The sequence below is a fragment of the Podarcis raffonei genome, chromosome 2, assembly GCF_027172205.1.
Source record: "Podarcis raffonei isolate rPodRaf1 chromosome 2, rPodRaf1.pri, whole genome shotgun sequence".
Taxonomy (NCBI): Eukaryota; Metazoa; Chordata; class Lepidosauria; order Squamata; family Lacertidae; genus Podarcis; species Podarcis raffonei.
Genome location: NC_070603.1, coordinates 25,872,568 through 25,887,370, shown reverse-complemented (window position 1 = coordinate 25,887,370; position 14,803 = coordinate 25,872,568). Strand labels below are relative to the sequence as shown.

General features: G+C 42.2%; 1 protein-coding gene across 2 annotated transcripts in view; it reads right to left on the bottom strand.

Annotated features, from left to right (window-relative positions):
• Positions 1 to 777: 777 nt before the first annotated feature.
• The window catches only part of KCNJ16 (potassium inwardly rectifying channel subfamily J member 16), a 43,831-nt gene continuing 29,805 nt past the window's right edge, over positions 778 to 14,803 (bottom strand). For both annotated transcript variants that reach the window (XM_053375416.1, XM_053375415.1), the window contains one exon: positions 778 to 3,238. In XM_053375416.1, the coding sequence (XP_053231391.1) occupies positions 1,840 to 3,144 (1,305 nt within the window). In that variant the 5' untranslated portion in view covers positions 3,145 to 3,238 and the 3' untranslated portion in view covers positions 778 to 1,839. The remainder of the gene's footprint in view (positions 3,239 to 14,803) is intronic.

Here is a 14,803-nt window from a genome sequence, read left to right as displayed (position 1 = left end):
CGCTGCCCAAATGGTCCGCCCATTGCCTCCTCCCCCCCCCCAGCTGTAGGGTGGCTGAGTGGGAGGAAGCAGGCAGACTCCAGAGGCCCTGCAGTGCACCCCATCCCTATGGGTGGCTCAGCCTGCCCCTGGGTGTGCCACCCCCTATGCCTGAGCGGCTCCGCCTCTATATCTCTTATCCTACATCATCTCTGCGCCGGCTGATCTGGGCTTTCTGCCTCTGAGCTTTCTGTTCTACTACTCTCAATGCACGCCCAGTCCTGGGAGAAGGGGGCTCAGGAATACTCTCCAAAGAAACTGAGTCTGTCAGCTGTCCCTCCCGCAGTGTTTCTTCTTCCTCCTGTTCTTCTCCCAGCTTTTCCCCTCTGCAGTCTCTGAACTATGTCCTTCTGAAAACCACTGTTCCATATTGATACTGTCCTCCTGTTCTCGGGGAGGTTGAGGAGAAGAGGGGCGGCCTCCACCTTTCCTCCTCAGTCCAGCCCCTGACAGTATAACATGGTCCATGGGCTGCCAGTTGCAGAATGGAAGGCTACAACCTAAGGAAGGATACAACACACCATGGAACCAAGGGAGACTCGGAAATCTGTTTAGGCAGCAAGGTCCAATTACAACAACAGGGTTATCTGAACCTAGAATGAGGATGCACTGAGGGAAAACTGAGATCCCTCAACTTAAAAGTTCAAGGATGCAATTTCCAAACAAAAAGAAAAGAATATTGGTCTGATCTATCTGTGTACTTAGGAATGAAGAACAAAGTGAGAGAGAATCAAAAAAAGTTGGGTGAAATATATTTATATATTATTTTCTTTTTTTAAAAAAAAAGTACACCAGCTAGCACATCGTTATCTCTAAGTTACAAATCATCTTTCCAGATATGCAGAACAATTTAAAAACATATCTTCAACATGAAATGATTAGGTAGTTGAAAAGAAATGAAAGTAACTAAATGAAAACAAGCCATAAATTTGAGTGTGATAGGCCTTACATCTTTGTAATGTCTAGTAGCAAATAAATCACTGATCAACAGAAAGTGGAGGCAAATAAGGTGCCTTGCATAATGGCTTTGGCAAAGCTAGCTACTTTTTTCAAACTCTGTGTAAGAATTATTCTTTACATATTTTAGGCAGAATTCAAAATACTTTATTAGAAATTGCAAAAGAAAATTCTGAGAAAGCCTAATCCCCCATAGAAAAATCTAGTGTGTGTGTGTGTGTGTGTGTGTGTGTGTGTATATATATATATAGTTTTTACAAATAAACCAAAATGTGAAGTAGTTTAATTAACTTCTCTTTGTACAATCAAAAGAGCTACTTGAATGAGATGTGGGCCTAGGGTACACTTGGCAAATAGACTACCAAGCTATGCTGCAGCACACAAATTAATTATTTTGCAATTTTTTAATTTACTGAAATGTACATTAATCCAAAAGACAGTCACACTGAACAATCCAAAATTAATGCGCCTAAACCATAGGACTATAAGGTCCTGAAGCAGTTTTAACTCAAATAATCTGACTTCATGGCTTCAGTGATAAAGCAACTTTGAAATTCTTATCAACAGGTATCCTCCACTTTCAGTATTGATGCTGAATATTGTTAAGCATTCTATTTAAAAAATACGAGGGCACAAAATTCTATTGTTTGCAAAAAAGGATTTTTTTAAAGAAGATGAATAATATCAGCATTATCTACTAAAACAAGAAAACCAGCTAGACCGAAGTCTCGATGAAGTGTCAACGAGTCTGTTCTTCCGTTTTATGATTTGAGGATACCAGGTCCATAACTTGTGCGCCTTGAAAACTGCTGCAAAGTCAAGAGCAGCCATTGCAACAGATTGTTAGATCTGGGATTCCATTGAGATTCTACTTAAAGTCACCAGCGCTCTCTCATACGGCACCTCCATAACATTGACTTGGTTAGAAGTTTTGGCTGACTCTTCAGAAATTTCAGAGTGGATGATTAATGCTTCAGCACTAAAGGACCGGGCTCTTAGTCCTAATCTTGGTGCTGGTGCTGGTGCTGATGAAGAGGAAGAAGAAGAAGATGACGTTCCAGGTTCTCCATCCACTGCTTTTTCCAAGGTGGTGTATTCTTGCTCCTTCCTGTCTAGATGCTTGGCACTACAATAAGGGGCATAAACCTCGGTGGTTTCTTCAAATTGGAGGCAGTTGACTTTGTAGTACTTCTTCTTCATTTGCAGGACGTCATTGAACCGGTGCCCCCAAAGGATTTCTCGAGGCACATATGAACTCCTTGACTGATGGGATGTCCCTGTTGAATCTCCAGTGTAAACAAATGTAACCAGGATCTCAAAGTTGTCTTTAGCAAGAGCCTTCCTGTCCATATCATACAATGGGCTGTCCTGGTTAATTTCGTGGATAATGGTCACTGGGGTTGCAACAATGATCTGATCATTTAACAGTTTTAAGTCCTTGTATTCCATTGTCATCCTTCCCACTCTGTCTTCCACATACCGCAAGAGCTGGGCTCTCACTGTGCCTTCTACCATATGATTTGGGCGGAAATCACCTATCCGCCACATCAAACAGAGTTTGCCATCTCTTAAGCCTACCGTGGCATGATAGCTGAAGCGGATGGTCTGAGCTCGCTTCCGGGCAGTGGCCATTTTGGCCAAGGCAGCACCGATGATGAATGTGTCAATGATGCAGCCTAACACTGACTGTATGATAACTATCAGGATTGCGACAGAACACTCTTCGGTGACACAACGGGATCCATAGCCTATGGTCGTTTGGGTTTCAAGAGAGAATAAGAATGCCCCCGTGAAACTATGGACACTGACAACACAAGGGGTCGTTCCTTCATCAAGTGATAAATCACCGTGATGGAGTGCAATCAACCAAAAGACCAAGCCAAAGAACAACCAGGAAAGGATGTAGGACAATGAGAAGATCACAAACATATGGCGCCATTGAATGTCCACTAATGTGGTGAAAATGTCGGCCACATAGCTCTCCCACTCCCCAAAGATGTGCTTGAAGTACACATTGCAGCTTCCATCTTTCTGGAGAAATCGCTTTTGCATTCTTTTAATCCCAATCGAAGTTGTGTCTTGGTAGCTGTGTGCATGTCTGAGTTTATTCGTTTCCACACTTAAAAGCTTCTCGCCAGGCTCAGCCATGCTTCTTTAATCTGTGCTGTGTGATTAATTCAGAAGATGCAATTAAAGATGCCAATCACCAGCTGGTCTCGCTCTTGCTCTCTTCATTTATAACCTGCAGATGAAACCAAAGAGAAAAGATTTCATATTTTTGCCTCTAAGTAAATACAAAAGCATATATTTCAGTGTCTGTGTGCGTGGTTAGCATGGATGAGGAGGGTGCACTGCTGCAGATTGGGAAATTTGACACTTACTGCTGAATGAGAAGGCAAAATGTACAGCGTGACCACAGGTTACAGGCAAGACGTTGAATTTCTTAGTGCTCCCCTGTGTTTTTTCTACCTATGAATTGAAAAGCAACACAGCAGACAAAGGCCTGGGCTAGAACCTTTCTCCATTGTGTGCTAGATTTCCATTTGCAGAAGTCTTTGGTGGGGTGTTGGATGGGAGGGTGTTGCAAATGCAGATGTTCAGAAGTGACAGCCCCTTACATGTAATTTGAAGCGGTACACTCCATGGACCACCTCATTCATTCAGCTCCATTCAGCATATCCAGCCCATATGGTGAACATTTCGGGGGCCCAGGGTGGAGAAAACAGCCACAAGAGGCTTTGCATTCTGGTCTGGCAGCTCTGTCTGCTCCTTGTAGCTCCCATCAGCCTTGGGAGCATGGCCCAAAAGCCACTGATGATGGGAGTTCACGAGAGATTGATTTATTAAATACTGTACATATACCACCCTTCATCCAAGAAGCACAGGACAGTTTACGAGATAAAAACACAAAAATACCTGATAGTAACAAACGGAAACAATAACTCCACACACAGTTTAAAAGGCCATAGGTTGATTAATAATAATAATAATAATAATAATAATAATAATAATAATAATATTTATACCTGCCCTCCCCGGCCAGAGCTGGGCTCAGGGCGGCTAACACCAGTAAAATTACAATAAAAACATAATGGGGGGAGGGGGAGAAAAGGGGGGGAACCAATTTAAAACGCAGCCTCATTTTAATAGTAGCCGATAGATCAAAACCATAAGGGGAGGGAAACATAAGGGTCCAAAACCAAAGACTGAGTCCAAACCAAAGGTCAGGCGGAACAGCTCTGTCTTGCAGGCCCTGCAGAAAGATGTCAAGTCCCACAGGGCCCTAGTCTCTTGTGACAGAGCGTCCCACCAAGTCGGGGCCAGTACTGAAAAGGCCCTGGCCCTAGTTGCGACCAATCTAACCACCTTGTGACTTGGGACCTCCAAAGTGTTGTCATTTGTGGACCTTAAGGTCCTCCGCGGAGCATACCAGGAGAGGCGTACATGGGTCCTAGGCCGCATAGGGCTTTAAAGGTCAAAACCAGCACCTTAAACCTGACCCTGGGAGCCAGTGCAGTTGGTAAAGCACTGGATGAATGTGATCCTGCGGCAAGGACCCCGTAAGGAGCCTCGCCACGGCATTCTGCACCCGCTGGAGTTTGTGGGTCAGCTTCAAGGGCAGCCCCCCGTAGAGCGAATTACAGTAGTCAAGCCGGTGGTGACTGTCGCATGGATCACTGTGGCCCCAAGGCCTGTTCTACTACATCAACCACAGATTAGCTGCCCTAAGGGTCACCCAGGAAAATCACAAGTGAGCTATCATTTTTTCTACCCAAGCAGCAAGTTGGATAGGCTCTGTCCTATGAGGCATATAGTACATCTCATTTAGGATGTGCTAAAAAACAAAGAATCCCTCTACCACACAAGTAATGACAGCCGTGCAAAGACAGTTTTCCAAAACACTTTAAAGCCTAGCATACTTTCCTTTTACTTTTTTGGTCGAAGAATGATTGTGACATATGGTGTCGTATCCTCAGAATATGGCCTTCATTAAAAAACACAACATTCATGCTTCCAAAAATACTTCTTGGAACACAGTTATTGGAAATATTCATATGACTTGCTGTAACTGCAGCTTTAAAACACCCCTCGCCATTTTTCCCCCCTCATTTTTTTTTTCATCCATTGCTCTCTCGTGAACCGACATTTTAATACGCTGTCTTTGAAAAACAAACAGCAACTGGAAAGCGTCGTGGTGATTTAAGGAGCTGCACATTAAGAGGTGTGAAAAGGAAGTGCATTGCAACCAAAGGCCAGTAATCTCCCATTTAAAAACATGCTTGGGGTTATAATTTGTTTTTCTCCCCCCTCCCCCTCCCCATATTGACTAGGTCAGACAACAGCTTATGTGAGAACAAATGTAATGCTGGCCTGAGCCACAGCTAAAAGGAGTAATTGTCTTGGAAGGGAATCCAGGACAAGGCAGGCAATAATATGGAAAGAAAATCTCAAAATAAGTATTTATGATGGGCTTTTCAAGAATGAAAGAGACCGAGGGCCTCTCCAGACTGCTGCCTTTGTGTGGCTGTTCTGCAACATGTTCTTGGCACAGTAGTATTGCATTAGTAGTGGATTTACTCTGCCTTAGTCTGCTATGCTATGTTGCTTCAATGCTACCACATTATTGTTCTCCAGAGGAGCTAAAGAAGGACCAAAATAAACCAAAACATTTTTTTATTTTTGTTTAAAAAGGTATGTGATTTCAGCCGGGTATCAACCGGTTGAAAATGAAACAGTGTGACCACCCTATAATTTTGCAGGGGCGAACAGCATTGAAAGCAGAATCATGGGTGACAACCCCAATGGTAACAAGAGCACAGAGCATCATGAATGCGCAACAAAAAGAACACCTGGAGGAGTGTCAACTCAGACCCTCCAAATGTCCCTATTTTCCAGGGACAGTCCTGGATTTACAGAAGCCGTCGCAGTTTCTGATTTGATCCCAGTATGTCCCGCTTTCCCCTATTTTCATTGGAGAAATGTTGGAGGGTATGTTTGGCGTTATGAGAACCCTGAGCCAAGGAGATAAGTAACTTTACAACCTTTAGAAGATACCTGCATAGGGGAGGGTTTTTTAAAATGTTGAATGTTTTATTATGTTTTTATATAAGGTGGAAGCCGCCCAAAGTGGCTGGAGCAACCCAATCAAATGGGTGAGGTATAAATAATAAAATTGTTGTTGTTTTTGTTGTTGAGAGCCAGTGTGGTGTAGTGGTTACGAGCGGTGGACTCGTAATCTGGTGAACCAGGTTCGCGTTTCCGCTCCTCCACATGCAGCTGCTGGGTGACCTTGGGCTAGTCACACTTCTCTGAAGTCTCTCAGCCCCACTCATCTCACAGGGTGTTTGTTGTGGGGGAGGAAGGGAAAGGAGAATGTTAGCCGCTTTGAGACTCCTTAGGGTAGTGATAAAGCAGGATATCAAATCCAAACTCTTCTTCTTCTTATAGAATAGAGTGTCTATTTTCATCGGAGAAATCTTGCAGGGTATGCCAACTGCAATGGTTGTTTGGGTCCAAGGAGTACCTGCCAAATCATGCAACATCGGAAATAAATAATATTACCAGTTCATATTTACAGTATTTTTTAAAATCTGACAGCACTTATGACTGGACAGTGTTGTGTTGGGGTTCACTTCCAACATGGTGCACAGTCAACAAACTGATCAGATCCATGCTTGCAGATTTAGCCTAAGTATATGATGGGGAAATCTTGCATCAATGTCATGAAATGGGCTAGAGATGCAATATTGAGGTTACTCAGCAACCGAAGGGGGACATCAAAGCTTCTCCTCGCCTGACATCCCATTCTGCATAAGGCTTGCTCTTGGACTGTGAAGCTGCACTAGTAGCAATGAAAAATTGGCTCCGCTGATGCACCCAGATAGCCCTGACCTTGCAGTGTCCAAATAAATACAGTGGTACCTCTGGCTGTGAACAGGATACGTTCCAGAGCCCCGTTCGCAACCTGAGCAGAACGCAAGCCGCGTCTGCACGTGTGCGGGTCGCAATTCGCCGCTTCTGCACATGTGCATGATGTCATTTTGAGCGTCTGCGCATGCGCAAGCGGCGAAACCCGGAAGTAACCCGTCACGTTACTTCCAGGTCGCCGTGGAATGCAACCTGAAAACGCTCAACCTGAAGCGTCTTTAACCGGAGGTATGACTGTAACTGCAATGCCAGTGTTGAAATGGCAGCTCTGTGATGCCTCACCAGCACACCAGCAGCCTCTGCACCGTCTGCTCACAATCACTCTGGTATTATGGGATATATAGGGTAGGCATCTGTGCATCATGAAAATAGAGGAAATGTATCAGAAAAGAGGGCACATATCTCCCTTGGGAAGTTGTGGACTCTCCTTCCTTGGAGGTTTCTAAGCAGAGGTTGGATGCTCATCTGTCATAGATTCTTTAGCTAAGATTCCTGCATTGCAGGGGTTAGACTAGATGACCCTCGGGGTCCCTTCCAACTCTAAGATTCTTTGATGGATTCTATGGCATTCATAAAGCATATGCATATGCTGATTGATATGTATAGATCAGGGCCAGATTTAGGTTTGATGAGGCCCTAAACTACTTAAGGTAATGGGCCCCTTTATATGTCCAGCTGTCCTTTGTCTACAAAAAAAATTGTCACTGTTTTTTGTGTTGAATAGATGCTATATGGTAATTTATGGACCTAATATGTATATAAAGCCATTTGCCATTGTTGCTGTACGTAGGTTTCATTTTACTTGTTTATTATCTAATACAGTGGTACCTCAGGTTACATACACTTCAGGTTACAGACTCCACTAACCCAGAAATAGTGCTTCCGGTTAAGAACTTTGCTTCAGGATGAGAACAGAAATTGTGCTCTGGGGGCACGGCAGCAGCAGGAGGCCCCATTAGCTAAAGTAGTGCTTCAGGTTAAGAACAGTTTCAGGTTAAGAACGGACCTCCGGAACGAATTAAGTACTTAACCCGAGGTACCACTGTATTTTGGAAATGTACATCCAGGGGTTTCTTCCCTTTAATTTTTTTTGGGGCCCCCAAGAGAGTGGGGCCCTAAGCTATAGCTTGTTTTGCTTACACGTAAATCCGGCACTGGTATCGATGCAAGCTTAGAAACAATCGTAAGGATTTAAATATTTTTGGTGGTGGTGTTGTTTGCATACTGCCCTTCACCCAAAGATCACAGGGCAGTTCGCAACATAAAATTGCAAAATAAAACACGAAAGAGAAAAGAGAAATGCAGTACATCCCACTGTAGGGAGGACTGTGAACACGCAACCTGTGTACCTGCATACGACAGGTGGATCACACCGTGATCCCTGCCCTCCCTTCTTATGGTTCTTTAAACTGGATTTGGACCAGACAGCCCCTTCAAACAAGAGAACTGTCTACTGAAATTGAGTCCTCTGTTCTGAAAGGAGAAAGACTACATGAAGGGAAGGCTCGTGACGATTTGTTGTTTGTGGCATAGACATGAAATGACTGCTCTGGGTGCACTGAGAGTTGAAGGACATTGGCTTCTCCATCCATGATCTAATTGAACAGGAAATTTTGTTTGCCATTCTCTTCCACTCTGATCTTGACCTGGGTGCTGCTGTAGGGTCTGCAGCAGCACTAAGATGTTGCCCTCAGATCACCAGTTTAGAATTGGGAGAGTCTGTGTAAAACCAAGCTGCTGTGCTGTCTTGAAAACAGAAACATGTCTTGGTCGTGGAAGCATTGTCATTGGAAAAGGCCTTGACACAGACCTGCAGTTCCTGTAAAGAGCCATTGTGATGCCATTGTCTAGTCACCGCAGAAAGTGGGAAATTTGAATTTTTCAAGAATCTGGTCATAGGGAAAAAGTGAAGAAAGCAGCACGAAACCTATGTTCCAAAGTATTTCTGTTCTGAGAATCTGATTAAATAAAATAAAAAAAAGAAAACAGCCTGGGACTTTGCTTGAAATGGGGGGCATTCCCTCTGTAATCTCCAAAGCATGCAATGAATTCGACTCAAGCTTTGGTTTAGTAGTCGCATCACACTTTCGCAGTACTCATCAGTGAGGGTAGGAATGAGCTTTAGTGCTTTTTGTTTTTTGTTTCATCCTTTCCCAGTGAAGTTGTGTAACCTTGCGAGACTTTCTGTTCTGAGACTAAGAAATGTGAAGAGCTGGAACATTTTGACCTGTTTTGAAATCGGACCATCCACTGGTTACTCATTTTCAAGAAAAATAAATTTGTTTCAGCAGGCAGCATCTCAAATGAAGCCCTTTCTCTGATTGGCTATATGTGAATGTGAATTTAGTTTTCACTTCCCCAGGTCTCTATGGAACCAGAGGCTGTGCTCCAAAGACTTCAGGTATGTATACACAGATACACACTCTATGTGTGAGGAGATAAACTTTTGCTTTCATGGGTCCTGCTGACATCCCATTGAGATCAGCAGACCTAAGAGCTCAGTGCCCTTAGGGTCCATTGACTTAAATGGGCTCCTTCCTCTTCTGAGGGTGCCCAATGAACTTAGAAGTCTCAAGCTTTGCACCCAGTTGGTCAATGTTTACTTCCAGTGGGATTCATATTAGCTGTAAAAGGTAAAGAAAAGTCTACACTAGAATGACAATGTTCAAATTGTGGAATTCCTCCTGGCCTTTGGGAAATGCATCTCTTTGAAATGGCATTTGTCAGCATGGGTTTTTATGAGGGATGGTGATTCAACAAGACTGGATCTATCGCTTTGTCCCTTTTGGTCATTGCATCTGGTTTTAGTAAATGACACCTTGAACTTATGGAGAGGGGAAATATGCAGACTTGAATTCAGAGATGTCTTGCACTGAAGTCCTCTATCCCCATCACATGCTCTTCCAGAGACTCCATCAACCCTCTGAGATGGATTTTTCGGAGGTCCCCTGTTGCTTGAGCAAAGTTCTGCTCATCTATCTCTGAATTCATCCAACAGTTTACATGCCTAAGATGAACGGATATAAAAATTACAGAGCTAGAAAAGCCACTAAACGTGAACTTCTGCACTGAGACAGGCATCTCTACTCAATGCAGAACACAATTCCGTAGCCTGTGTGTTACATAGATTGATTATCTAAGATAGGTTTAGGGAAACTTTTCCAATCAAAGGACCAATTTCCCATGTGGGAAACCTTATAGCGACCACATGCCAATGGGGGGGGGTGAGGCCAGAGGCAAAAGTGGGGAGAGCAATGAATATAAATTTTTCTTTTGTACTGTAGGCTAGTTTCGACACACATGGTGACTCCCCTGTTTATCCTTTAACAATCAAGCAAGATGCATTATCAGAATTCAATGACACATTCGAGCCAGGCACTCAAGAAAGTGTGAGGCAAAGGCTGTGGCCTTGAAAGAGAGAGTGTGGTCTGGGAGGGGGTATAGCCTGGAGAAAGTCCCAAGGGCCAGAGAGACCTAGAGATTCCCCACCCCGATGTAAAGCATCCTTGACAAATGCTTCTGTCCTGTGTTTCCATCTTCACTTGCTGCTCTGTCTAGACACTCCTCTTGACAAAGCCTTTTATCTCTGTGCATAATCTTAATTTTCATTTTTAAATGCATATTGTTTGCCACTGCTGCCCCAGATGACCACCTTGCTATGCAAGATTCACTGGACGCCTTCCGGTTATTGGAAATCCAATAACTATGGAACCAACGGTTCATATCTAACAAAAATATAGATGCTCATGAATGGAAATATAGATGATGGAAGATACCGATACCATAGATGCTCATGAATGAAATACATACCACTTGCACCACCCACCATTTACCCTGTACAGATTCTGGTTGAAAACAATCTGACAGCTGTGGCCTTGTCACCATGTAAAGATATGGTGGCTTTAGATGGAGAGCTACAGTAACATTGGAAATGAATTGTTGCAACACACGTTTTTTCCTCCCTGCCTTCCTTTGCAGTAGGACTTTGTATACACTGTGGCATATGTATGGTGTGTACACAGCTTTAAATAAACCTTAGTACTTTTTCCATTGGAAACTGGGAGTGTGAACATGCTATTCTTGCATTGGGAATATAGATATTTTTTAAAAAATTAAGATTAGGAAAGAAGCCCACACAAGAATGCTAGATTTTGTAGAAAGCAAGACAAGTGAGATTAATAATAATAATAATAATAATAATAATAATAATAATAATAATATTTATACCCCACCCAGCTGGCTGGTTTCCCCAGCCACTCTGGGCAGCTCCCAACAGAATATTAGACAATAAAATACTTGAAAGTTAGTGGAATGTAAAAATGGTTTGCACCCTATATCCTTCTATAGTGAGTTTTTGTTGCTCTCTTCTCCATACATGTATGGACCAGTTGCGTAATTCCTTCCATTTAAGGAGGTCCTTATACTGCATGTATAAAGGGTGGCAACAACTTCAAGAACCAGTGGGGAGATTTGGGGAAAGGAAACAGAGAACTCAGTTGCCCCTTCATTTTGAAATTTGCCTTATTCTTCTGTGCTTTAAAAATAGATCAAAGTAAAGTACAATAGTTTGAACATGGGAATATAAATATGCTTGAAATGAGCTGGAATCTATGTTTAGTAGGAGCAAAATACTACTTGGATTGGTCTCAATAGAGACGCCTTAATATGTCAATATAAAAGTGTTTATTAAACATTTGAAAGAAAGACATAAATAGCACAGAGCAGGAGGCTGTTATGCAGACTTGAATGTCATGCAACGGTGCTGTCATCCACACTAGAACAGCCTACAGTACCATTTAATTCATCTAACTGAAACCAGATCCTGTTTAAAAAAAAGGAGGAGGTGGTACTTGGCCAATGATGATTGACAGAAGGATGGGGGAGTGCACAGAAGTTGACTGCAGCTGGTTCCTTTGGCAGTCAGATCCATGGCCTCCAAAGGCAGAAGGGACCATTGCTCTCAACTGATTTGACCTCCAAAATTAGATGGGACATGAAGATGTAGCTACCAATTTCTGCACTAAGGTCAGAAGTGGAGACTGACAGCATTTGATCCTAAGCATCTTTACTTGCAAAATCCTACTGAATTAAAGGGTGCTTGCTCCCTTGTAGATAGGTTTAGGATTCCAGCCCAAATTTGATTTGATTAAGATCACTTGCTCAGATCTGCACCCATAAAAAAGTTTATGATGTCTCCCAGTATTAAAAGATACACTAAATCCAGAAATGTGTGTTTATGTGTACATTTGTTAAAAAAAAAGATCAGCATTATTTGTGTCTTCCATTCTCTAAGGAGTTCAATATATTTTATTGTTGATGCTAAACTCAGTATTTTAATGTTGTTTTCAGCACTCTATTATTTATTCCTGGAGCCATTATGTGGTCTACTTTTAAAACCTTTTAAGGGACATGGGGCTAATCCCCTGGAACAAAACAACAGAGCAGAGTATAAATCACCTGGTGAGGTAAGCTACCTTGAGAGGAAGTGATTGGCCCATGATCCCCTAAGGAGCTTCATGGCTAAAGTTCCTCTCCACCACATCTAGATATCTATTAGGTAGATATTCTGATCATCATTATATTTTCAGGATTTTGTCAATACCAAGAGTTGGAAACACTGTTTCCTAAAAACTTGTCCTGCCATATCTGTGTGAGTGGCTCTTATGCCACACCAACTGTAGGCCTCACCAACCCTTAACCAAATCATGAGTTCATACAACCAAATACTATACAGTGGTACCTCGGGTTAAGTACTTAATTCGTTCCGGAGGTCCGTTCTTAACCTGAAACTGTTCTTAACCTGAAGCACCACATTAGCTAATGGGGCCTCCCGCTGCTGCAGCACCACCGGAGCACAATTTCTGTTCTCATCCTGAAGCAAAGTTCTTAACCCGAGGTACTATTTCTGGGTTAGCGGAGTCTGTAACCTGAAGCGTCTTTAACCTGAAGCATATGTAACCCGAGGTACTACTGTATGTCTAATCAATATATGTACATTTTCGCCCCTTTGCCAGAAGTAGAGAACTTGACTGTTTCTCTCCAGATTTCTTTTCCCAAGGAACCTCATGGGTTACATGCAGCTTTTGGAACACAGAAAACACCAATCCTCACTTCCAGCTCTTGCTGGCAGAGAAGAGTAAATGAGTTTCTTGCGGTTCTAAGCAAGACATGATGTAATATAACAGCACATTGAATAACAGGTAAAAGGCACCTCACCAACAATCAGAGGATCAGGTTTGACTACTTTGTGTTAATGTAGCCCGTTTTCTTTTAATGTGGCCTGAACTCTCAAGTAGTTTTAAAAATTATAATTAATAGGCTGTTTCGTTGACATTTCAACCAGCAGTGCTTAGCTGATTCAACAGTGAATGGCCATAGCAGCTGAAAGGCATTTGTCTCGTAGTGTGTTTGTATAACCGAAATTGCTAATTGGTCATTTCAAGACTTGCATTTCTATAAGTTAGAAAATGCATCATTGGGTATTAGCTATTCAGAACATGTATATAAAAGGCACTCCATTGTTTGGGACAGAGGGTATTTCCTGCTGCAGGAAAATGACTTCTAAGAGGATTGCTCCTTTTCAGGGTCCTGGCCAATCTTGAACAGCATACCCTCCAACATTTCTCCGATGAAAATAGGGACATCCTATTCCATCATCATTATCATCACAACAGCAACAAAAACAAGGTTTAGGCTTTTGTTGAAAAAAACTGATACAACATGTAAGATTTTTTTACAACATATTCTAAATTGTTTAAAATTTCATTGTTTTTTTAAATTCTACCCATTTTGTACAACATTTACTTCCAGCACTAGCAGAGGCATGGGATGTTATTTTTGGAAAGAAATATAACTTAGAGGAGGCTATAATTTCCATTATGTAATGAAAGATTCATGAGATTATGGAATGAGACCAACAGGGATGTGTCTAGTGGACATCTGATTTTTGTCTTCTTCTTGTTAACTTTTTAAATATAAAACCCAACAAACCTTCATATCTAATTTGTGGGGTTGCCTGCTGAATCAAGACCACACACACACTGTCACTGAACAAGCAATTGCCACTCTCTGTACTGACAATGCAACTTTAGAGGTCATCCTGTCCATCAACCCACAAGCAAGTGATGTTAAAACTGGCAGCCCCAATCAGGTGGGGCAGTTCTTTCACATAGCACCAAGCAGATGAATTGTTTGTTCTGTAGAAATGATTCATTCTGGCATCTTTATTAATTTCAGAAACTGTATATGGCTTTTCTGGATATATATGTTCCCAAGACCGCTCACATTAAAAACAATGAGATGCATTCTATAAAGTATGAAACATCTGCCAAACTGAGAATCATCACAGAACAATGGTGTAGAAGCCCGTAGATAATCTAAGATAACCTTTACCCCAAAGTGGGATCTTAATGAGCCAGCATTGTCATAGCGGCCATGCAAAATGACCCCTCTCCTACATATGAACTCCTATCATCCCAAGGAAGGTACCATATAGGAGCTGCTGGAAAGTTATCGTTTAATAGAACAACTCAGAGCAAATAAGGAGGCTGCAGGAGAAGGCAAAACAAAGCTTCATAATTGCTAGTACAAAAGGAAAGTTCTTTGCTGGTGAACAGAGCCATATAAAATATAAAATCAATGGTGGTGTTTCGGAAATGTCAACATTCCCATTACATTAGTATGGAAGTAAGTTATTTTACATAAAAGATATATGCAGTGCTTTTTTCTGGGGGGACGCAGGGAGATGCATACCCCTAAACATTTTGTGAATCTTTTGTCCATTTACTGTATTTATTTTCCCCGATTTGAACTATAAAGTGGTGATTTTCTTGAGACAAAATGAGAGTACTCTTAAACATGTTTTTTTTAAGAAAAAAAG